This window comes from Oryctolagus cuniculus, chromosome 3 (genome assembly GCF_964237555.1).
Source record: "Oryctolagus cuniculus chromosome 3, mOryCun1.1, whole genome shotgun sequence".
Classification (NCBI taxonomy): Eukaryota; Metazoa; Chordata; class Mammalia; order Lagomorpha; family Leporidae; genus Oryctolagus; species Oryctolagus cuniculus.
Genome location: NC_091434.1, coordinates 97,998,466 through 98,023,395, shown reverse-complemented (window position 1 = coordinate 98,023,395; position 24,930 = coordinate 97,998,466). Strand labels below are relative to the sequence as shown.

The window sequence follows — 24,930 nt, the reverse complement described above, 5'->3', positions numbered from 1 at the left end:
TTAGAATACTAAGGTAACATAACCTGGTACATCACACCGTATCATCTCCTCCCAGAATACCTGGGGCCTGCCTGATTTCTCAGTCTCAGAAGTAATTTTCTTTCAATATCAGAGTCCAATTGACTCCCAGATGTATTTGGAAGTTTGTATTTTTGTTTTCCCAAAGACTTTGTAATATGGTATAGTGGGCACAGGAATGAAGTAGAAAATTTGCTAGAAAGTTATAGAATTACCCATTGCATTTTTGCAGTGTAAAATCAACCTCATTTTCCTCCCTTCTATAATCCTCTTCACTCCCTGGTCTCCTTGGAAGAACTGCCAAAACACACTGACAAAGGATATTTGCATGGTATTTATGATCAAACCATAACAAAAAATTCACAAGAAACCTAAAGTAACGTCTCCCCACATCTCTAAAGATTTTACATTTAGTCCTAAAATTTACCCTAATGTCTTGCAAATATCTCTAGCTTTCCTAAGGTCAGGTAAACTTTCTCTATCCAAAAAAAAAAAAAAAAAAAAAAAAAGAACTTCATTAATTAAAAATGTTTCCTTATGGCCACATGTGTTTTAATATTGTTAGGATAAATTTCTAGATCCCTTCTAGTCAGAGAAGTCCTAGTTTCATTGGAAATATGTTAGTCTCTCTTACTAATGTTGCTTATTAATAATAACTTCATAAATCCCTTTATGTATGCCTTTGATAGATATTGGTATTTTGGGGTAGATAATGATAAATATCAATACAGATTAACTTTTAAAATTGTTGACTAAAAAGCACAAAAAACATTAACAGAAGTCTGAATCAAAAAATAATATTGACCCCCAAATCAGCACACCATAATTCAGTTGTTTTATGACACTTACTGATAGAGAGTTAAAAGGGGGTTTTATTTAGCGTTTATAGGTAGTTAAATTATAATGTAGCCCAGCTCTTTTATTCTTTCTCCTTTTTTGTTTCCCTTTGAAATTTATTTTCTTGATTTGTAACAAGAATATATGTTCACACAAGAAGATAATCTTCTACTATCATTGTTTCCATGTCCTGCCTGTTTTTAATTTTAATAAAAAATTGAAGAACTATATTTGAATATTACATGAAATCATTTTAATACACATCAAAATGAATAAATAATCATTTTGGAAAATAATATATCTTGAAGGGGCCAGAGGAGCTGCAGCAAGTTTATGTAAAAACAGAGTAGACTCATTCAACTAATTCATCCCTCTCTTTGTGACTTCTTACGGAGTGCCCACCAGTGCCAGGGATTATGCTTGGGGGTGCAGATGCGATGTTCACTGAGTTTTGTTTTGTTTTTTTTTTTTGACAGGCAGAGTGGACAGTGAGAGAGAGAGACAGAGAGAAAGGTCCTCCTTTGCTGTTGGTTCACCCTCCAATGACAGCCGCAGCCGGCGCACTGCGGCCAGCGCATCGGCTGATCTGAAGCCAGGAGCCAGGTGCTTCTCCTGGTCTCCCATGGGGTGCAGGGCCCAAGTACTTGGGCCATCCTCCACTGCACTCCCTGGCCACAGCAGAGAGCTGGCCTGGAAGAGGGGCAACCGGGACAGAATCCGGTGCCCCAACCAGGACTAGAACCCGGGGTGCCGGCGCCGCAGGCAGAGGATTAGCCTATTGAGCTGCAGCGCCGGCTGTTCACTGAGTTTTGTTCTGACTTCTGTGACTCCATTTTTGGAGAATATACATAAGATGGTTGTAATTCTGCAATATGCAGACACAGGAATACATCTGTGGATAAGTAAGGACCAAATAGAAGTACTTCCTTGGTATACTGTGGAAATTACATAGTTACATATAATCTGGCTTTTGCTTACTTCGCTCTGTCAAGACAAAGGGATCTGGAGGAGCAATCACAAATCTAGGTGAATGCATTCCTCCTCTGTTTGAAAAACAGTGCCATCATTAACACCTTGGATGGTAAGAACACACAGAAAATTACCTGAAAGTTAGTCACTCATATTGAAGTTTTGATTGAGTCAAAAAAGCACATACCCAGCATTTGTTGAGGTATATAAATTCTCATGGCTACTTTGTTTAAAGTTGGCTAATTAATGAATAGAAGCATTTTGTCATTAAAGATACATGTGTGCACTTTTGCATAAGGCTTCCAAAATACATATTGGCACTGGATATCTGAAAACAACCGTGAGGGAAGAAGAAGACCTTTCCCCCTCATTACGCAGCCTCACGGGCAGCCCCTCAGAGCCTCCAGGCTCCAGAGGCATGTGTGAAACCAGGGAAGGGGCATCAAGAGCAACAGAGAGGTTTTCTCTCTCCCTGGGAATGGGGACAGCGTCTTGGCTACTCTCTCCTCCCCTGCTCTGACACTGCTTCTCCAAGGAACTCATGCTTAGAGGCCAGTGAGCGTTCCCCATGACTAGGAGCTCTAGGAGAGCAAGGTGGAGAATGCCCAGGGGCTGGAGCAAACTTCTCCCTAAACAGCAGGAAGCAGCCCCATAAGGGAAAGAGCCTCCTTTAAAGTGAGATACTATATCTGAGGATTGTGACTACCAGGATTTAGAAGCTACTACCCTTACACAATTTTGATGGCTGTGTTTAGGTACAGAATGAAGCAGAGCCCATGTGTTTTTTTTTTTTTTAACTGCCAAATTAGACAATACGCACATTACTGTGTAATCGAAAAATCTGGAGTTGGTATATTACTAAAATGACTCTCGGATTACTGTGTCTTATTTTACAGGAGGTTATGAAGCAAGGTGATTTTGCCCGGTGCTCCTTTCATACGATTTTCACAGAGAGACACACAACAGTTAGTGGTTTGTGCTGGGACAGTCAGTGGTTTTCAAAATGTGGTCCCCAGACCAGCAGCATCAGTATCATCTAGGAACTTGTGCAAAATGCAAATTCTTGGGTCCCACCCCAGACCTGCGGAATCAGCAATCTGCGTTTTAACAAGCCCTTCAGGAAATTCCGACACGCACCCAGTGAGAGAACGGCTGCCCTGGGAATTCAGTGCCCTGCCTCACAGGGCCGTGTGTGACTGTGAGTAGCAAGGTGGTCGGGAAAAGCCGGGAGTCACTCCCAAGGCAGAAAGCCTTCCTGACCATCTCAACCTGAGCTCTTCTCCTTTTTTCCTTACTGAATCTCGCCTACATGCTGTGGTCACTGAATTTATTTCATCACTTTCTCGTATCATTCACTTACCTACTCAGGAGATGAAAGAGGCCTGAACCATGTCTAAGTCCTGTGTCACTAGGGCCTAGCACAGTGCCTAGGACACACGCCTGCTGCACAACTGAATTCCATGCTTTTGACTCTTAACTTCCTAATCTGCAAATTACACTAGTGTGTGCTTTCTGGACCATCCTCAAAGTTTTAGAATTCCATAATTTCAATGAATGAATTGCTCTACTCAATTTTATTCACTGGCTCAGCCTAGAGAGTTCTATCTGTATTCTTTTCAATTAAAAATTCAGAGCAACACAGCTTCCTGATGGAGGAATCACATATAGAGATTAAGAAAAAATATTTCGGAGGTGACTGGGAACCACAGGCAGCATCACAAGAAAAAACAGTGCTTATTAAATATTTGTTGAATGAATGAAGGAAGCCCTCAAGAAGCTTGGAATATCAGTTATTTCTTGTGGGAACTCTTGCTGTGAAGTGGAGATAGCTGCTCCTAATCGCAAACAAAGCTAAGAAAACCACAGCATTCATTAGCAGGAAGCGAACAGGCTCTTCTTGGTGTATGCTGATTATGGTCTGAAAACGACCCTGTGCCTGCCTAACCCGCCAAGTGCTACTTCTGTTTCTCTCTCTACAAAATTCATCTCCTTCTCTATTTGGTTTTTAAAAGACATGATATGGAATTAACTAAAAATTTTGAAAATTATGATTTCCATGACAGGTATCTGTCTGGATGACAAAATTCTTTCAAGCTATAAAAATGTGACAGACACAAATACATAGAGAATGGCATGCTTTATAACAGAATGACACCTTCCTGGGTAAGTATTAACCTACTACTTAAATTATCTCATCTTGTGCAATTGATTAACACTGTATACTCACCCAACTCTTGCTGAGAAATGCCTTATGATCAAACTTGGACACCATCAGTTATCCATGTAAGAAATACAAGCTAATTCATATTTTAATTTAAGCTCCATGTAAAAGGAATAAGAGGAACTGGAAGTTGTAACAAAAGTATAAGAATTTTTTCTTTACCTTACTTTATGCTAATGATATGATGAACAAATAATTTTTTAAGATTTATTTTATTTATTTGAAAGGCAGAACCAGAGAGAGAGAGAGAGAGAGAGAGAGAGAGAGAGAGAGAGGCAACAGCTGGGGCTTAGCCAGGGCAAAGCCAAGAACCAAGAACTTTCTCCAGGTTTTCCTCAGGGGTACAGTGGCCCAAGCATCAGGGCCAACTTCTGCTGCTTTCCCAGGTGCATTAGCAGGGAGCTCGATCAGAAGTGGAGCAGCCAGGACTTGAACCATTGGGGATGCTGCTGCTGCAGGCAGCAGCTTCACCTGCAATGTCACAATATCGGCCCCATGATGCTAAATTTATGCTTAAAGAGGCCTAAACATTGTTTGTTAGCCTGCTAAACTTATCACTAATATTAGCAAATTAGTGGAGTTCTATCTTGTGCCACTCTTCTTTTTCAAGCAAGGTTCTAAGAGTCCAGGTTTTTACTTAGGATCGAATTGCTCTGGAGACTCTCCAGGAAGGAGCTGTCAAACTGAACCTCATTGCCTTTCTATTTGGTACTGCAGGTAGTGAGTATTTGAGCTTACTTCTTCCCATCCTGGCTTATACTCTGCTATCATTCTCCTGTGTTTTGTGATATGTAATCAGGACTGGTTATATTATTTCTAGGGCTCAGTGCAAAGTGACAATGCAAAGTTTCCTCATTCAAAAATTGTTAAAAGTTTCAAAACAGCAACAGAAAAGCCAACCTTTTAAACACAGGGCCCTGTTAAACTGTACAGGTCACACACCCAGCATGCTGGCCCCATGTGTAATTTTGTGAAAGCCTCCATTCCCTCTCTATCCAGCCCAGTCCAGCTTTTGGCTTTTGGTTTTCTTTGTTCATATCACCCAGTAGAAGTTCATTAGAAGAAAAGGTACGTGGGGGGAGCCTATAATTTCTAGTCTAATTTCCTCATTTAACAGATGATATAACAAGGATTCATGAAAAGTCACAAACTAATATTGGAAAGAGTTGGAGATAGAGTTCACATATCCCAACTCAGAACCCATTGCTCTTTCCTCTATATCACAATGACTCAAAATGAAGGAAAGAGAAGCAGAGAGAGAGAGAGAGAGAGAGAGAGAGAGACCATCTTTTAATTTTTTATCATGTCCAATTTGATACCACTTAGGACCTAGATATAGAAAAGATCACAATGACATTATAAGTAATCCTAAATAAAACCATAAAAATATCACAGGGGAGCCAATTAAACATATATATGTAAAATATTAAATATTTAACCTTTTTTCTAATGTCCATGAGCATTGAGCCTAATGATAAAGGCGCTGGCTGGGAAGACAACATCTCATACTGGAGTAAAGGAGTTTCATACCCAGCTCTGGTTTCCATCTTTCTGCTAATGCACATTCTGGGAGGCAGTAGTGACACAGTTGTACCCTTGTGACCCAAATAGGAGACCTGGATTATGTTCAGGATCCCAGTTTCATCCCAAGCTGGGAGCATTTGGGGAATAAATTAGTAGATGAGAACCCTTTCTGTCACTCTTTCTGTTTTATTCTACCTGCCTTTCATACAAACAAATATTTTTTAATTCTATTTAATGTTTAACAATTCCATTTTCTAACTTGGAAATACCTTGTTTTTAATCAAGTTTCTAAAGGCACTAAATAAAGAATAACTTTCCAAAGCAACTTGTAAAGGTGAATTTCATTAGCTATTAGTTTATTAGATATTTTAAGGTTATATTAAACTATAAAAATGTCTCCAGTTTAATTTAGGACTGCAGACCAAAAAAGAACTATATTCATGGTTCATTTTAGTTTCCCATTTCACATACTACTTGTTTTCCCCCACATACTTAATGCTATCCTCCTACACACGTTCCACTTCTTCAGATTAAATGAAACTATGTAATCCCCAGATAACATCCCATCCCTCACAGATATTGCTGCAGAACTGTTCCTGCTTTCATCTGTTTTGACATGCAGAGCTAAGAGTGTGGGTCAACAGATTCCTTAATTTATGCTACCATTTCAAACCAGTGTTCCTTTTTTAACAATGTGCTCAACATGTATTTATTTGCTTGTTCATTTATTCAACCAGCAATGTTTTATCAACAATTGATACCACTGCAGAAAAGGAATATGGATAAGAGCAAACTTAACCTATACCCACAAAGAGCCTCCCTTGTGTAACTGTAAAGTCTTGAAGCCTTCAGCCATCCATTTTTGCCACCAAACTTTAGGATGCTGCCCTTATAAGTGCAAGTAAAATGATACATTTCCCATGATGATGTGCCCACCAGGCAACAATTTCAATCATGCTAAGAAACTACATGACTCAAAAGGTGGTCAGTGCAGAATCCTAGATGTGTAGTGCTTTGGATTTTTCCAGCATCAAGGAGAGCCACATCTTAGAACTGGACTAAACCTGTGACAATTCCATCTCTTAGAATCAGAACCAGGAATTCTCACTCTGACTCCCACCTTCTCGTCTTCCTATTCCGATTTTACTAGCTTCAGTTCACCGGAGAACCTGAAATCACTCCCATTCCTGCCTTGTCTTCTCACATCACTATATCCTTGCCAAACAATTTCTCTGCTCCTGGAGTATCAAGCATATCTAAAGAAACTTAAATAACTGTGTAGTCTAATTCCAACTATATTTTCCAAATAAGATATTGTTTTCTGAAGATACTTGAATCCCCATACATTGCCCATAGCTATTACTCTAGATTTCCACTTTTTAAGATTTCAGCCCTGACTCCATCCCCTTCCTGCTAATAGATGATCTCTTTCCTATATACTGCAGGGAGTGCAACCCCTATGGTGTGAATCCCCTAGATCACCTTAAAATTGACCAAATTCTCTCTCCCATCATTCCCCCTTTTTCTTCTGATCATCTCTCTTAAATCACACACACACACACACACACACAGACACATTCTTGTCTATTACCATGGCTACCACTAAAAGCTATTCCATCACAATTTTTCTGAAAACCTCATCTATCTTTCACTCAGTCTTTTTACATTTTCAGCCTTTCTGTCTTTGTTTTGCACAGAGACGTGTTCAGCAAGCCACCGTCCTGAAGAAAACTTTCCCTGTAACCTACAATGTTCTTAAGTCATCTCTCTACTGTCTTATCTTTAACAGTTGACATTACATTCTGTCAGAAATCCTTGAAACACTGAACACTTTCTATTTGAACCTACATAGTTGTATTTTAAATAACATACCATATTCTATACATTATTATAATAAATAATAATTGTTAGTGAAGACTGAGCATGTATTATGTTCAAACATTGTGCTAAATATTTCTTATTTATCTACCATTGTTTCATTCATTAAATTGCATGTAAATTCTTAATAGCAATGACTGTTCTTTGTTCACTGTATCTTTCATGGTGTCTAACAAAATGCCTGGCGCTTAGTAGGATCAAAATAATTGATCATTTATTTAAACACTAATGAGCCTATAATTATTTATTTATAAATTTTGTCTTCCTGTTATTATGATTTTTTTTCTCTGCACGCCATAAAATCTTGTCTCCCTTAAAGGCAGGAACTAAATCTTCTATTCCTTAAAGTTACTTGCTCAAGACTCAGTTCAGTTTATGTATACAAATGACAATCTAGCTAAAAAAAAAAAAATGAATGTAGATATCTTGGAGGTTGTCAACAAAGGATAAATGTTTAATTATTTGTTCACTGGTTATTATCCAGAGTAAGCAGGGGTAAAAACAATATGATTCTTGACGCTAGTTGGTTATCAAATAAAGGAAATATCTTTGACAGCTTTTATCATCATTACAATACATGAACATCATAAATACTACTAAATTGTCCTCTCGGGGCCGGCGCTGTGGTGTAGCGGGTAAAGCTGCGGCCTGCAGTTCCGGCATCCCATATGGGCGCTGGTTCAAGTACCAGCTGCTCTACTTCAGATCCAGCTCTCTACTAAGGCCTTGGAAGGCAGCAGAAGATGGTCCAGGTCCTTGGGCCCCTGCACCCGCATGGGAGACTGAGAACAAGCTCGTGGCCCCTGGCTTCAGATTGGCGCAGTTCCAGCCATTGTGGCCAATTGGGGAGTGAACCAGCGGATGGAAGACCTCTCTCTCTCTCTCTCTCTCTCTCTCTCTCTCTCTGCTTGCCTTCTCTCTCTCTGTGTAACTCTTTCAAATAAATAAATAAAATCTTTAAAAAATTTTGTCCTCTTCTCCAATTACTTTAGGGAAACTAAGGAAAGATGAAAATGAGGTAGAAAACTAAGATACTCCTTCTTAGCCTTCAGATTTTAACTCCAAATATACCACCAGGGCAGTGAAAATAATTTGTTCTAAAACTTGTCTATGTAGTTCTCTAGGATGTCAAAGGAACTTAACTGGCAAAGGTTCTCAAAAATATCCAGAGGAGTTATTTATTATTTGAAATACAGCCTGGTATGGAGGCAGAGGGATAGAGGGAGATCTTCCCTCAACTGGTTCACTCCCCAAATGGCTGCACCAGCAGGAGCTGATCCAGGATGAAGCCATAAGCCCAGAACTCTATCCAGGTCTCCCAAATGGGTGGCAGGGGCCCAATCTCTTGGGCTTTCATATGGTGCCTTCCCAGGTGCATTGCAGGGGGGGCTGGATTCAAAATGAAGCAACTGGGACTCGAAGCAGTGCTCTGATAAAGCAGGTGTGGCATGTGGCAGCTTAACCTGCTGCGCCATGACGCAGGCTCCAAAGCGACAGAGGCTCCAAAGCTCTCAAAACTGACTGGCTAGTCCTCTTATTACAAATTTGTTAAATATTATATATTTGCTTTCTACAGAAGTTAATGAGGAACCAGTGTGAAGGAAGGACACAGTTCACAATTAATTCATTTATTAACGAATAAAAAGTTTATTTTGTAGATGCAAACAAACCATCTGACCTAACAAAACTGTGTAAGCATCCAGCCCATGTTAGGCATTGAACTTGGTGCTTTAATAATGACATGTCATTTAATCCCTGCCAAAGGGCCTTCTACATCAGGAATTACTACTTCCACTTTAATGATGTAGAAATGAAGGCTTATCAATTACATACTCAAGTTCATTTGACTAGTAATTGGTAGTGACAAAATTCAAATGTAGGTTCTCTGGCTCTAGAATTTGGAGTACTCCAAAAAAGTATTGCCTCTCATATGTAAAATATTGCATATATTATGCTTGGAATGGTAAAGGTGTGTTTAATGACTATAATTAGGCTCTATATAGTTTGTCCTTAGATAAGAATTTTCTTGTGTAAGATTAAGAGCTGAGACCTAAATTGACCTTGCCCAATTTCTGGATATAAGGTGTTTTTTTTTTTTCCTCAGCAAAAGGAGTGAACATGCAGGTAGCTATTAATAGCCTTTTATAACTAGAGTACTAGATTGTCTGAGTAAATATAACTTTCACACATTCAAAGAGAAAAACATCAGGGGCCTATTTGAGTCTTGATATACACATGGAAGGCATTAATGCTAATGATCCCCTTGCACCTAAGACAGATCCTTGTTACTACTGATGTGGAGGCAAGCTCAATGTGTGTAACACCCCCCAGTTTTCCATTTCTCTAGTCTTCTTAGAATACACATGTTTCACACACTCTTAAAAATTTTATCTAACAATTTTATTTTGAATTTGAATGCTACCTGGGTGTTACAGGGTTTTTTGTAAAAAGGGTATTGCTTATCTTATGCAATAAAGCATTGCATTTTTCTTTCTCTTTTTAAAAACACTAAAACCTATTTAATTATGCAAGATAGAAACTTATTACTATAAATCAGGGCTTACAATGCCTTATGTTGTTACAAGTCAATTTTGTTGTGCTATTACTCTACCCCTGTTGGAGGAAAAATGTAGTGATGCTCTATGCTGTGTTGCTTTTCCTTTAACAATTTGACATCAGGACTTAAGGCCTGGTTTCCTCTTCTAAAGACATTGTCACAGGAAGAGTGTTCCCCCATTGGGGCTTCCTATATCACAGTCCATTGCATCTCCACAAAATGTTCACTCGCTTATCTAAGCCACCACTCACAATGTCTACCATGTACGTTCACAACTGTACCAGGAACTTTGAGGCAACATCATAGTCTTTTTCTTACAGTCAACATTCTTGATAACTTGCTAATATCAACATATATATGCTATTTATTTAATTACCTCGACAATACCGTGACATAGATATGATAATATAGCTCATGTTTCAGATGGAGAAACTTTTTGTCTTCATGAAATCTAAGTGAAACGGATTCAAACAGTATAAAGAGGAACAAAAAACAAGCTAAAATTAGTGGTATATACCTTAGAGCCGTGGATTTCAGAGAAGGAAGAGATTGATGTGGTTTGAGGTGTTCAAAGATGACCACATTTAGGAAATGAGATGTGAGCTGGGGCCCTTAAGAACAGAAGGGTGAGTAGCAGTTGGATGTCTGGAAAAATGGGGGTAAGAGATTAGGGACTTAAGGGATGGCATATGCAGAAGTTCAGAGGCTGTTGCAAATGTGATTGTTTTTATATCACCAAGGGATTGGTCTGATTACAATGGAGAACTGTTAGAATGAAATGGATGGCACTTAAGGTGGGAGTGAAGAAAGTGGGTTTTACCCTATAGATACCAAGGATGATAAACAGTCTAAGAAGGGAAGTGGCCACTAGGAAAGGGCTCTAGGAAGGATGTGGACTGACAAAGGAGGGCATGAGGATTCAAGGAGAGTTCAGTGTAGGACTCTCTACTTTGGAAGATGAAAGTATCTGGTTGGTTCCTTCAGTCCAGGTGTCAAAACATGTCAATCTAAGACTATGAAAGGGAAGTCTTAGTACTGTTCCTCTCTCAGTCACACTCTCATGCTTTCAAAACACTTTTTGACCTAAACTCTTCCACATCTGTAGTGATTAAGGACCAAAAACCTCATAGATTCACTGAAGGAAGACTGAAGGAAGCTTGAGATTGCTATAGAAAATTAGCCAATGATGCGTCTTGATGAATAGTTCTTGGGAAAACAGGAAAGAGACAGCCAATTGAGAAGTAGTTTCAGGGATGGGCATTGGGTACACCAGTTAAGCTGCTGCTTGGAATGCCTGCATCCCATATCAGAGTGCCTACATTTGAGACCTGGCTCCATTCTCCATCCCAGCTTCCTTCTAATGTGCATTTTGGGAGGCAACAAGTGATGGTCCAAGTACTTGAGTCCATGCCACCCATATGGGAGACACAGAGTTCCTGACTCCTGGCTTCAGCCTGCCCTGGCACTATCTATTGGGAGCATTTGCAGAGCAAACCAATAGATGGAAGATTTCTCTCTGTTTCTCTGCCTCTCTGCTTTTAAAGTAAATAAAATAAATGATTATTTCAGAAGTAATTTCAATCAGAAAATATGTATTTTTCCAATTTCACATACATTTAGCATCCAAAAGGATGCTAGAGATAAGAAGCCACACAATTATGGCTGGGAAGAGATCTATTTGTGCCTGAAAAGAACACAGATAAAAATTAAGGACCACAAATGACGATTGCACTCTGATCTCAGAATCAACCTTTAAGGCATTCTGATCTGGCTGAAAAGACCATGAGAACATTTCAGGCATGGAAAAACAAGACACTGTGGTAAAAAATATTCTATATGAAGGATCTCTGTGAGTGAGAGCCCAGTGGAAAGAAGTGGTCATCAATGAAGAATTGTACTTTTCTCTGAAGGGAGGAGAGAACTACTTCCACTTTGTTTATGGCCTTGCCTAAATACTGACAGAGACGGTGGATTCAAAAGGCTCCCATAGCCTTGGCAGCTCATGTCAAGTGCCTCAGGTGATTACTGATGTCATACATAAGAGCGTTAATTGTTAAATTAACAACAGGAGTCTCTGTACAGTTACTCCCCATGTGAGACCTCTGGCCTCAATGAGTTGTACTATGAGAATTAACTGTAAGACTTGTTCTCAGTTCATATATATATATATATAGATATAGATATTTGTGTGTGTGTGTATATATATAGTGTGTGTGTGTGTGTGTGTGTGTGAGTGCAAACTGTAGAAATCTTTACTAAGTATAGAGTTGGTCTTCTGTGTATGAAGTTAATTGAAAAGGAATCTTAATGGAGAATGGGACTGGGAATGAGAGAGGGAGGAGGAGGTGCGGTTGGAGTGGGGGTGGGAGGGTGGGTATGGTGGGAAGTATTACTATATTCCTAAAGTTGTACTTATGGAATTTGTACTCATTAAATAAAAGATTTCTAAAAAAATAGAAAAAGATAATCAAATGGCAAGGGCATAAGGGATTCTATAAGTAAAATTCTCTCTCTTCAATCAGGAATGTTTCTTATGCAGAATAAAATTACTAAATATACCTGATGTGGAAGGCTGAAAAAAAAATGAGGACAAGTAAATTCCTAATGATCCAGTAGAATGTACCTGCTCAGCATTCCTTCCATGCCATCACTTCAAGTTTGAATCGCGTCAACCATTCTCAGCTTTATGAAATTCTCTCTTTCCTTCTGGATGCTTACGTTTTTTTTCTCTCTCCTTACAACCTTTGTTTGTCCAACGAGTTTGGCTTTCTCTCTATCCACCAGAAGCTCTCACCTCCGTTTTCTACTTGCTTCAATAAGTTACACTGCCAATTGCAAATCTCAAAGACCCAAGACATGAAATAGTATCTGAAAATATTTGCATGACTCTCAATTACCTCGACAATACCGTGACATAGATATGATAATTTAGCTCATTTTTCAGATGGAGAAACTTTTTGTCTTCATGAAATCTAAGTGAAATGGATTCTCTAGCCCTGACTTCTTGAGTTTCAATTTTTCATTTCTAATGGACATTCCCATACTCCCATTTATATGACTAACTTTAATACAGAAATGCTTATGTCTAAAGGCTGGTTCAGGATCTTGTCAAGATTGAATCTTTCTTCTGACTCTCTAGAAATAAAAAACATTGCTATATTATAAACGTGTAGATGTGTAATCTCGAAGCCATTTTGTCTCCACCAACCAGATAACTGATAGTTTTTGAAAAGTCATGTTGCTCATTTCTCGACTGTCACCACCATAGGACAAGATTTTATCCTTTTGCACCTGGATAACTACAGTAATTTCTAGTTGGTCTCTCAGTGCATAGTTCACCCCTACAGAAACTATGCTAGTATAACATAACTCAAACTCTCCCATCAGATGTTTTATGGTCTTTACCAACTGGCCTCAGCTTAAATATCCAGTCTTCTTTTCCACAAATTGCCCCTCTGATTCGGTCAAATCCTTTTACTCACTATCTTCTGAAGAGACATTACACTTTCCCTTCTTGGCCACTTATTCCTCTGCTAAAAAACCCTTCCTGAAATGGAGTAAGTTCAAATTCTACTTGTATTATAAAATGTTATGTGAATACCAGCCCCTTGGGGCCTCTCCTACCTCTGGAACTCAAATTCTTATCCTTCCTGTCATTTGTTACATATTTATCACTTATTAATTATTCTTTCATGTGTATTTGTCTCATTTTCTAAATTAAATAATAACCATGGTTAGTCTTCTTGGACCATCTTCTACCACACATGCATACAACAGTGAATATATTGAAGACACGCAGTGAGTATTTAACTGATTTATTTACTGACTGAATATATATGAACTATAAGGAACAGTAAGTATTATGAGAAAAGAGAATCTTAAAATCTGGTGAAAAGACATTCAAGATTGATTTTTATACTTTCTGGATAGGAACAATTTTTTTTTTTTTTTGACAGGCAGAGTGGACAGTGAGAGAGAGAGAGACAGAGAGAAAGGTCTTCCTTTGCCGTTGGTTCACCCTCCAATGGCCGCCGCGGCCGGCGCACTGTGGCTGGCGCACCGCGCTGATCCGATGGCAGGAGCCAGGTACTTCTCCTGGTCTCCCATGGGGTGCAGGGCCCAAGCACCTGGGCCATCCTCCACTGCACACCCTGGCCACAGCAGAAAGCTGGCCTGGTAGAGGGGCAACCGGGACAGAATCTGGCGCCCCGACCGGGACTAGAACCCGGTGTGCCGGCGCCGCAAGGCAGAGGATTAGCCTAGTGACCCGTGGCACTTTTTTTTAACCTCATTTTAGATTCGAGGTGTATACGATGGATAACAAATTGTCACTTTGTAACACTTTATAGCTTACAAATCTATCTTTAAAGGGAATGTGTGACTATTTTTGATCCCATGAGTTGGGACATTACAGATATTATCTAATTCATGGTATCTCTTAATTACTATATTTTTTAAAAAATGCTTCTTATATCAATTTCTGCATGGTAATATTGTGACTGCAACACAGAATATTAAAACTAGATGTGTTCTTAGAAAGTAACTAGTTTAATGTGTTCATTTTACAGGTGTGGATACAGAATTCCAAAAAGGGTAATTGACTTGCCAAGGTCACCATCCAGTTATTCCCAAATTTGTGTCTAAAAATTAGTATGGTTGGTTCCTAATCCTATACTTTTCCTAGCCATATAATGTATAGTTTCGTTTTTATTTATAGTTTCATTTGTGCCTTAAGTTGACAATGCTCAAGAATAAAAATGACAGTTGCTTTTCATTTTTTTCCCTCATTTTCTACCCAAGAAAGTAAATTAATGCTGCTTAAGTTATTAATAAGGGTGTTCTAAATAGAAACACAGCATGAACAGTTTACTATGATGGGTATCAATATAAGGGAGATATGAATATCATCTTAATTATTTACATTTCTGAAACTTCCAAAAACTGCTTTTTTTTCAGTAGTGAGCAGAGTGGAAATAGTTGTGATATTTTGGATTTTGTTTTAGACGATAATTTGATACTGGGCACTATGTTAATATTGTAATGCTAGTGTGGAGGATGGTTTGAAACACCAACAGTAGTTAGTCTCACCCAGGAAAAGAGAGAAACATACTGAGTCCATGCAAATTTGTGCTGATGACATGAGAGTATGAGAGATATCATTCTGGTTTTTTTGGAAAGAACTGATGATTATAGGTTTTTTTTTTTTGTTTGTTTGTTTTTTTTTTTTTTTTTTGACAGGCAGAGTGGACAGTGAGAGAGAGAGAGAGAAAGGTCTTCCTTTGCCGTTGGTTCACCCTCCAATGGCCGCTGTGGCTTGCGCGCTGTGGCTGGCGCACCACGCTGATCCGATGGCAGGAGCCAGGTACTTCTCCTGGTCTCCCATGGGGTGCAGGGCCCAAGTACTTGGGCCATCCTCCACTGCACTCCCTGGCCATAGCAGAGAGCTGGCCTGGAAGAGGGGCAACCGTGACAGAATCCGGCGCCCCAACCGGGACTAGAACCCGGTGTGCCGGCGCCACAAGGCAGAGGATTAGCCTAGTGAGCTGCCACGCTGGCCGAGGATTATAGATTATAAGTGTTCTAAGACTCCATTCTACGGCACTAGCAGAGTCAAACAAAATACAACTTAGTCTCTCCTGCACTATCTTAGTTTTATTAAAAAGAAGTGAAATTGTCAATTCTGTGAAACTTCTGTCTGAAAAACATTATTTAGAGGGGCTAAAATATAGAGAGAATTAAAGTGAAGAAAGAATGAAAAAGAACTCAAATGACTAAATTTGTAAAGAGTGTTCATGGAAACTTGTCTTTCTGAAAAAAAAAAACATTTTGCAGTCTAAATTACACTGAGCCATTTGAATTCTCAATGACTGATATCAAGTGGTATCTAGTAGAGGAACATCATCGTCTAATTCTGCAATTATTTCTGTACTCTTTTCAAATAAAAATTACTACTAGAAATGCACCCAACTCGTGCTGTGAAAGAATTCATTCATACTGAGCTCTAGAGGCAAATTAGGGGAATAAGAATGAAAGATACATTTGATTAATAAAATACCAAAATGTAGAGAATTCTAATTTGAAACAAAACCAGAGACCTATAAAGTCTGACTGACTTGTCAGATCATGGAGATGCAAGTGGAAGTGTGAGTGTTTCTCTCCCTGACACTCAATCCACATGACGCAGGACAAGTACGATTTCAGTGTGCTAAACACTACATACCTGTGCCATTGTTCACTGCGGCCTGGATCGTGGCTTCTGGCCCCATAGTGTCATAGTCTTCCTTCATTTCTTCTGTGGGGGAAAATTATCTTTAGCATTTGAAAATTGTAGAAAGGCTTACTATACTAAGCATGCCAAGCACAGGAACAAGGAAGATTCTTTTAAAGGAAACAGAAAAGGCTTGTTGTAAACCTCTAAACAATAGCTTTGTTCATGCAACTGAATGAATCCAATAGTGCTAGCTGCACAAGAACTTATTTACTTTAAGCATTACTGCAAGCTGTGAAAAACAGAGGTGCTTATCTGGAGCAAACGAAAGGCTTTTCTTCTGGTGGCAGTTCCAGTGACAAACAGGGGGAAGATATTATTTTTTCAATAAGAGTCAAAAGCAACTAAGTATTTGTACTTATGAACAGGCTTGCTAGCTGCTAGGCTTCTGGTAACTCTGGATGCTAAGTGGCAAGTCAGTATTTCTCATTTTATTTTCATGTTTTTCGTTATCCTTGGAGTAGCTGTGATGGTGCTGATCTATGCAAACATACTTTATCAAAACCTTAATTGTTACACATTAAAATGTGGAGTGTCCAGTACATAAAGCAAATATTCCAGAAGTATCCAAAATACCTGTTTCACTGTTCTATATAAACTCCTCAACCATACCTTTCTTATTCCTTTCCCAACCAGTCCATCTTTTCTCCTTATCATTTATGCCCCACTAGGTAACTTTCTGAGGAAAAATATATAGCTACAGCAATAGCTCAATGTTCTGATGAAGTTGAATATGTGTCACATTGAAGTTGAAGATTCATAAGTCATTAAGACCATTTTCAAAAACTGCAATATTCTAAAATAAGGGAGAGTCTGAAAACTAGAAGATTCCTTGAATTTTCTACCTACCACATCGCAGGACAGGTAGAAGAGGACAGGACAGGTAGCTGACAAGTAAAAAGTCTTTCAACTAAGCAAGTTGGACATGAACTTTCAAACATGTAATTTTTTTTATAATGGCAACACTAATGAGAATCAAACAAGATCCAGGATGACTATCTCTCTGTGATAATAACATTACTTAAACAAGAGGACTTTAAAAATATGACTCTGTGAATTCTTAAATTTATTCAGCTCATTCTCTGTTTATTCTAGTTTACTTTGACAGAAGAACAGGTCCTAGCAAATGTTATAGCAAAATTTAGATATATTTTACAGTGTCCTACAGCATATCTGTTTGTGGAATCAGAGCTGAGAAGTCATTGTCTTCTCAAGGTAAAATACACAGATGCATATAGATGCTAATTTAATGCCACTGCTCATAATAGACCATCCAAATGATACTTGTTTAAATAGTGCAACCACTTAAATTCATTCCTGACCCTGGACTTCTCCTTTGTTTAAGAAATATTTTCACAGAGACATTTTGCATAAAACATTTAGGAGTTCAATATATAGCAATTTGTATTGTCAATTGTAATAATTGATCGTTTGAAAGGCTCCCTCATCTGGTATTTTTATCAGTCTCTGCAAGGAATTAAATTAAGGTATTTCTGAGAAGTTCAGTACTAGATATAAATATAGCTTTGTGTCTTTCTCCCTCACTCATCTCATGTGATTTCTGGTAGCCAAGAGTCACAAGAATCATAAGTTTTCCATCTGAGAGCACATCAAGTCACTGAGGGGAAAACAGTCAGCAGCAATTTTTTTTTTTTGCATAATAGTGGTAATGTTCAAGATTTCTGCTGCACTGCACTTCCTTCCTCATTGTCATTTTCTTATGAAAAAGTAAAGAGAAGTTACCGTAGGAGGTTGCTTCCCAAATTAATGTATGCTGGGTGCACAAACGTGTCATTGGCACTGTGTGTATGCTGCATTCTGTACTACCGCTTTCCTGCAACTCCCTTCTCCCGAAGAATGTGCAACTAAGATCTTTCAGTGACAACAGATGAGCTGGGGCCACTTTTACCTAGAGTGTATTTCACTATGATTTATTGAGCATCAAGCTCTTTTTTTTTTTTTTTTCAAATACCAAGTTCAACTTATTAAAATGTAACCCTGAGACTTTTCAGGTATGTATTTGAAACGTTTTATATATACGTGTGTGTGTGTATATGTATGTATATATATATATATATAAATATACATATGTACCTATTTAATTAACTTTCAAGTGAATCCCTATTCAGAAGGCTATAATGATACATATTGCAGGAGGATCTCCTGTGAATGAACAGCAATCCTTGCTATCTCTCTGCCTCAAGCTTAACCTTAAACATTTTCCAAGAGACTTCTGACTCAGCACTGTGTCTAAAACCACATAGTATATTTATTTTTAAAACACTTGTAAAAGTTTGCGTTTTCCAGTCACCCTTGGGATGAAGGTTTGTGAAAATAAAGAGCACTTTCTTCCTTAGGATGAAGAATCCTTGAATAAGCAGAAAGAGGCCAAGATGCAGGTGATTTATTTAAGTCTGTGTCAATGATAATGATGTCATGGTTTCCAGCACACTGTGTCCACCCCATTGTGGGACGAAAGAATGTCAAGGACAATTCCAAACACAAAACTTTGATTGTGCTGGAACCGGAAAGGCACAGTAAGAACTCCACTGCGCTCTTCAGTTCAAAACCTGCATCCTGCAGACAAACTACAGAAAGCATGGGAGAAAGAGCAGAGGAGAGGGGGCTTATCTCAGACTAAAGCTATGTGCTGAGGTATGACTGCAGACAGCCAGGCACCGGGATAAAACACTACTAAATAAAACAGCACCAGATTTAGAATTATTGTCTATATTGTGTGTTTCAAACAATAAATAAAAAAAATATTTTATCAGAAGAAAAATGTGTTATCTAAGAGTCAGGATAAACAATGAGTCGTTTTTTAAGACCAATTTCTTTTCATTAGACATCAAGGCACCACATCAGAGCACTTTTAGAACAATAAAAAAAAAAGAACAATAAATCATTACTAATCATTAGAACTAGACAGGTAATAGCCCGGTAACTTTCTTGGTCCAAATAGCCAAATGAGATTAGGGATTTACATTTTATTTAATTATTGTGACTCCAGTATGCTAGTTTATTTACCATAAAGGTAAGAGCAAAGAACAGCCTGTTCATTTGTATCCCAGGCACCATTAACTACAGGTGATAACAGGGACTGCAAGGCATTCATGTGGCTTATTCTATATTAAAACATTTAGAATTATGATCCATGGCCAATACAAAAAGCTTCTACCACCACTAACTACTACAGCCAGACACTGCTGTTTTGGCTGCTTTTCAACTATTGATCTTAATTTTTTAAATTAAACTTTTTTTTAAGAAGTTTGGGGTGGTACATTTGTTATATCGTTATTAATTATTCCTTTAAGGGTGGAAATTCTAGTAATTGGTCCTTACCCTTGATTTCTAGATATTAAAATTTAAAGCATCAGAACATTCATTCTTATAGCCCTGCATATCTAGTTCATTAACAAATATGAATAGCTAACACCAGCTCATTTAAATGGTATGTCTTACATGAGTTCTCGCCACACTCTGTTTCTGTCACACTGCTCCCAAGAATCATTGGCTCTTATTATACATGTAAATGGCTATCATAAAAATAAAAATTTCATTTAAGATTGTTAATGACTTCTGCAGCAGTCAGACTTCCTTTAATGATCATCCTCTGCCCCTAATTAAACGTATTTATCTTTCAAGCATCTTTGGCTGAGTTCTCCCTCATAGTTGAAAATCTAAAACCCTAAGTCTTAATGGATATAACGATAAATGTTTATGTGTGGGATTGCTGAGATTCGAGAAACCTTCACCGAAAGCAAAATTGGAAACAGAAAGAGTACAAAACTTGGCACGGTATGTTAGGAAAACGGAAAACAAACACACTCCACTCAAACTGCCATCGGTCTTTTTTCTTTCTCTCTTTTTCTTTCACGTTCAATTTTCTTTAGTGGTGGAAGTGCTTTTATTATCCTCCTTCCCATGTACCGAGCGACCACTCTGCCTAGGCTCACTATTTTATAGCCCACGACATCACAATAGCATAAAGGTAGACTCCTTCCCACCCACCTCACCTATTTATAAAAATGCCATTGCTATTTATGTTGTCAGAAGGAAACAATGTTGGCATCATTGGGTCCTGGGACTACAGATTAAGGCGACATGTAGGTCTGAATTAGAGGGGAGATTTTAAAAGGATTTTTACAAGCCCTCTTACCAAGGTAACAGGAACGGAGAAGCTTACAGGAAGGAGAGTTCTTGGATTCCATGAAACACTTCACTCCACAGTGTTGTTCTATTACAAGTGACTTTCAGAACAGCACATTTCTATTGGCACAGTGGCCTCTGAAGTTTTAGTCTGAACATAGTTTCTCTTATTTTTATTATACTTGGCCATGGATTTTTTTTTTTTTTACTTCCCTTGAGAATCCCACCAAACAGCAGGAATCATTATCAAGTGCTTAACTGTTAAATAATAAGAAAGCTACCTGACCAGGTAAAAGTGTGAAATCACATTCACACTTAACAAAAGGGGATGATTAGATGGTTGAATTACAATAGGAGGTGTCAGACAGACACTGAAGCTGCATTAAACTGACAGCTACATAATGTCCACACAAAACAGTACCATAAAATAAGCATATGTTGTGAGTTTTTATATTTGCTTACATTTTTCTATCATGGAAGTATAGATCTTGATCATGTTATATAATTTGCACACTGTAAATGTGGTGCAAATACTTCATGTTATGTGTTGAAAGTCTAGTTCATACTCAACTTGCATCAAAACTGAAATATAATCCCTTCCTAAGATGTAAGTGCTGTAATGTGATAATACTACTATCACTTCATAATCTGTCACCAGCTTTGGTATCTCTATTCTGCAAGGGTGATGGGAAGAAATATTTTAATTATTTCATTGCGGAGGTCCCAGTAGGTAGAACACATCAGGTGGAGACGGCACACACAGGAAGGGGCTAATTCACTTCCACGCTTACCTGGGCCATCGACAGAGGCTTGCAGAATCTCACTGCTGTGCCAGGGATGTTCCACTCCACCCTCCCTTATCTCATCTTCCTCTTCCTCTCTTGGCAACAGAGCTTGGCTCACGTGTGGGGAGGACTCATGGTTGGGCACGTTAACTGGACTTGTCTCCTGGTCCAGGGGGTTAGCAATACCGTCATCCTCAGCGATGTGAAGCTTGTCCTCCTCGTCTGTTTCAGAACCTGTGTCCACTACATTGTCATAGTTCACCACTGTAGAAGAAACACAAAACGTACACTGTCTAAACACTGTTGGAAAATATCAGGCCCCCCCAATTGTTTCGGTAAATGAAAAATAATTAATATTTTCATAACTGAATTACTCAACCATGTCAGGAAAATATAATTAATATCCTTCAGGTTTTAGCATTTTTATTCTTACTCAATTACAGCTGGGTGCTTTTTGTGATTTTAAATACTTTTTACTTAAAAAAGATGGAAAATTTTAAAAAGCAACAGAGGTGCAGACACTCAAAATATGCTTATATTGCAAATGAAAGAGCCAAATTGTAATATGCACTTTCAATACTCTACAAACACTTACGACGTGGAGCTACAATGGACAATTTTATTAGCCTAGTGACATGAAGTGTTTACTATATAATGTTGTACCACAAATACAAGATGCCTTCACTATATTAATTGTGGTTTCACTGCTAGAAATAGTAGACACACACACACACACACACAATGTCCATCTATTTATCCAAATCCATGAACACATACACAAACCTGCTCAATCAGAAATGTTCACTCTTGCTTCTACGTCAACCGTCATGTGCTAAGGCCATTTATATCCCAATCTTTTAAGCAGAAAATGAGGAAAAGCCATATCTTCTGGGCCATTAATACTACTATTGAGCTGTCTTCATAGTGCCATAATTACAGAAGATTTCAAAGTGACACAGGCAAGAGCAACACAAATGTTAAAATAACTCACAAGAAACCGGCGGGTTGCTTTTGCAGCCCTCAGTCCCAGCAATGCTCAGTAGCTTTTCTTAAAATAGACAGCCTGTAAATAAGGTCTGTGAACTCAATTGAAGGTGGCTGTTTCTGAATTAGTCAGCCCTCACAGGCTCTCGGCCTACATGCTAGTACATAAATTGTCCACTTTACCACCAGACAAGAAAGATTAGAGTAATAAACACGGGGCATTAGCTCAGCTAGAGAAACACACCAGCCGTTACGCACACACAGGATTGCCAAGAACTGTTAACCCAACTCTCCAGAAACACACACAAAAAAACAAGTTAGAACCATGACATCATGGGAACAAGAGGGAGAGAGAGAAAGAAAAAAAAAAAAAAAAAGCCCGTGGAAAAAAAAGCGCAAACAATTTTCAGGTTCATTTTGATTTCTCTGCGCCTAATAAAGCAATCCTCCGCTAAGTTATCAACTGAGCTATCTCAAGTGGCTCTTGCCAGCTATCGGATTATACAAAAGTGGCAGAAAAGGAGGAAAAAAATGAAAAGGATTGTGTGTCAGGTTCATAATGCTTTTGGAGAATTCTGGAAACATGTCTAGTTACAAATTTTAGTCAGTCATATCTGTTTGCTTTGACAGGTTCCCAGGGAGTAAAAAAGGAACAAAAAGAGAGAGATTTTTTTTGTCATGTGAGGCTGGGGACAAAAAGATTACACCGTGCATATCTGCTCATAATATGATCTTTGTATAATCCGCGGGTCTGCACTTGCCTTCCGAACAACTGCACAACAGGTGCAAATTAAAATGAAAACGGCAGCGGAGCCGGGCAAACAGAATCTGCTGACCTGGTTTGAATACCAATTGACGGGGGAAACAAAACCTTTTCAAGAGGTGCGACCACAAGGGCTTAGGCAAGTTCAGGCTGGGTAATGCCCTCAGATCTACAAAAAGAGAGATATTCTAACATCTCTGCTCTAGCTGTGTGGTCCAGATATACCTTAGTACAATCAATAATGTGCTGCTTTTTTTTTTTTTCCTGGTGACTGAGATTTAACCATTTCTTAGCAACAAGCAGAAGATTCTTTACAAATTTTCCGAACACTGAGAGTGGGGTGGGGGAGTGGGGGTGTGACAACAAAAGCTCCTAAGGCCTGGGAAGCTTTCAACCCACCTCCTAAAAACTGATCTCTGGGCACAGGAGGAATAAAGAAAGGTCCAGAAGGAGTGAATAAAATTATCTAAGGCTGGACAGGCATTAAAAGGCCTTTATCCTGGAAAAAAAAAAAAAAAACATGCCTTTTAAGGTTTTTTTCTGCATGGACCACAATATCCCATGTGACACGTGAGTGTTCCTGCAGCAATACAATTGAAATATTTTCTTGTGCAAAAAAAAAAAAAGATAAATGATTTATGAACAGCCCTTGAGGAGTCCCAAATATCAGAACAATCTAAACAAGCAATGAAGTCATGTCTCACCATATAGGGTCAGGAGTACAGCATCCATCACCTTCACAGGCCAACAATACTTCACAACCTTTAGGGTTCGTGCTCACAAATAGTAGTAAATACTTTTAAACCAAATAAATAACTGCTGTCAAGTTCACTTACAGAAGCAGTCTGCCATCTTTTCCAGGGCTGCATTAACTAGGATATCCATTCCCATAAGCCGTTACACTGAGGTGTCTCCCAGCCACCCTGTTTAGTTGGTCCAGGTAGAGCAATTCACAAGGAACTTGAGTTTTATATCCGAATTCAAATGAGAGTGCTGCATTCTGCTCTTGCTGGCTGACCTCTGGCAATCAAAATTAAATCCAGTGATGGGGACACTGCTTCCCCACCCCACACCCCTACTTCTAAATCCCCAGGATTTTCCTTTAAGTTTTCCTCCCAAATCCAGTCAGTAGTTTGCCTAGCGTAAGTGTTGGGGAAATTTCCACAACCAATCCATGATGAGTTTAACTCCATTTACATTATGACATAAAAATGGGCTCATGTTCCCATTTGTTCTTGTTTTGATCCTTTGCCACCATTATCACCATTGGCCTAAGAGATCTTAGCAACATATCACGGCTTTGTATTTGCAGAGAAGATACTCAGTTTTGCATAACAACCAACATATACGGGTGTTAACTGAGGGTCACTGGGCAGAGCACATTAGACCAGTGCCTAATTTTGAATTTACGATGCATACTTTTTAATGCAGTATCCAAAAGCTTAGAACCTCCCACATAATGTAGCAAAGTTCTACGTAATCCTTACATTAGGTCAACCCCCGCCCTGACATGAATTTCAGCAAAGTTTTATACTCATATTGGAGCTACATGGCTGGCATGAAAACAGACTGTTACTTCAAAACCACAAAGAAGTGGGAGCCTAAAGAATTCCTTTTTGCAATTCAATAAACAAGAGGAGAGATGTACTGTTTGCTGGCTCAAAATAGACACTAATTTTACATCTGTCTCTGAGGCACAGCAAAAAGCCAACTAAAGAGCAGTAATAAATGTCCAAAAACAGCATCAGTATCCAAAACTCTCACAGCAATCTTCAGAGGAATTAATTACAATTCTGTGTAACAGTTGCATTGGCAAAATGCACCCATAATTATATACAGGTACTGTACTGTATTACAGGGAAATTTGCCATGTGATACCATGTTTACATGATAATTGATGGATAAGATAAAACTATTTGCATATGAAGTGCATATGAATTATTGGCATGGCTCACCATTTTATGTGGAATCATATTA

The 24,930-nt window shown here is 38.6% G+C and overlaps 1 protein-coding gene across 11 annotated transcripts in view; it reads right to left on the bottom strand.

The window, feature by feature from the left end:
• Positions 1–24,930, bottom strand: part of ZEB2 (zinc finger E-box binding homeobox 2) — a 132,546-nt gene that overhangs the window by 20,365 nt on the left and 87,251 nt on the right. For 9 of the 11 annotated variants that reach the window (XM_051848719.2, XM_051848720.2, XM_070070965.1 and 6 more), the window contains 2 exons: positions 21,213–21,470; positions 16,225–16,296 (listed from right to left, as the gene is read on the bottom strand). In XM_051848719.2, the coding sequence (XP_051704679.1) occupies positions 16,225–16,296; positions 21,213–21,470 (330 nt within the window). Of the gene's footprint in view, positions 1–16,224; positions 16,297–21,212; positions 21,471–23,789; positions 23,906–24,930 lie in introns of those variants that run through there. The other 2 variants (XM_051848722.2, XM_070070969.1) reach the window with 2 other exon arrangements.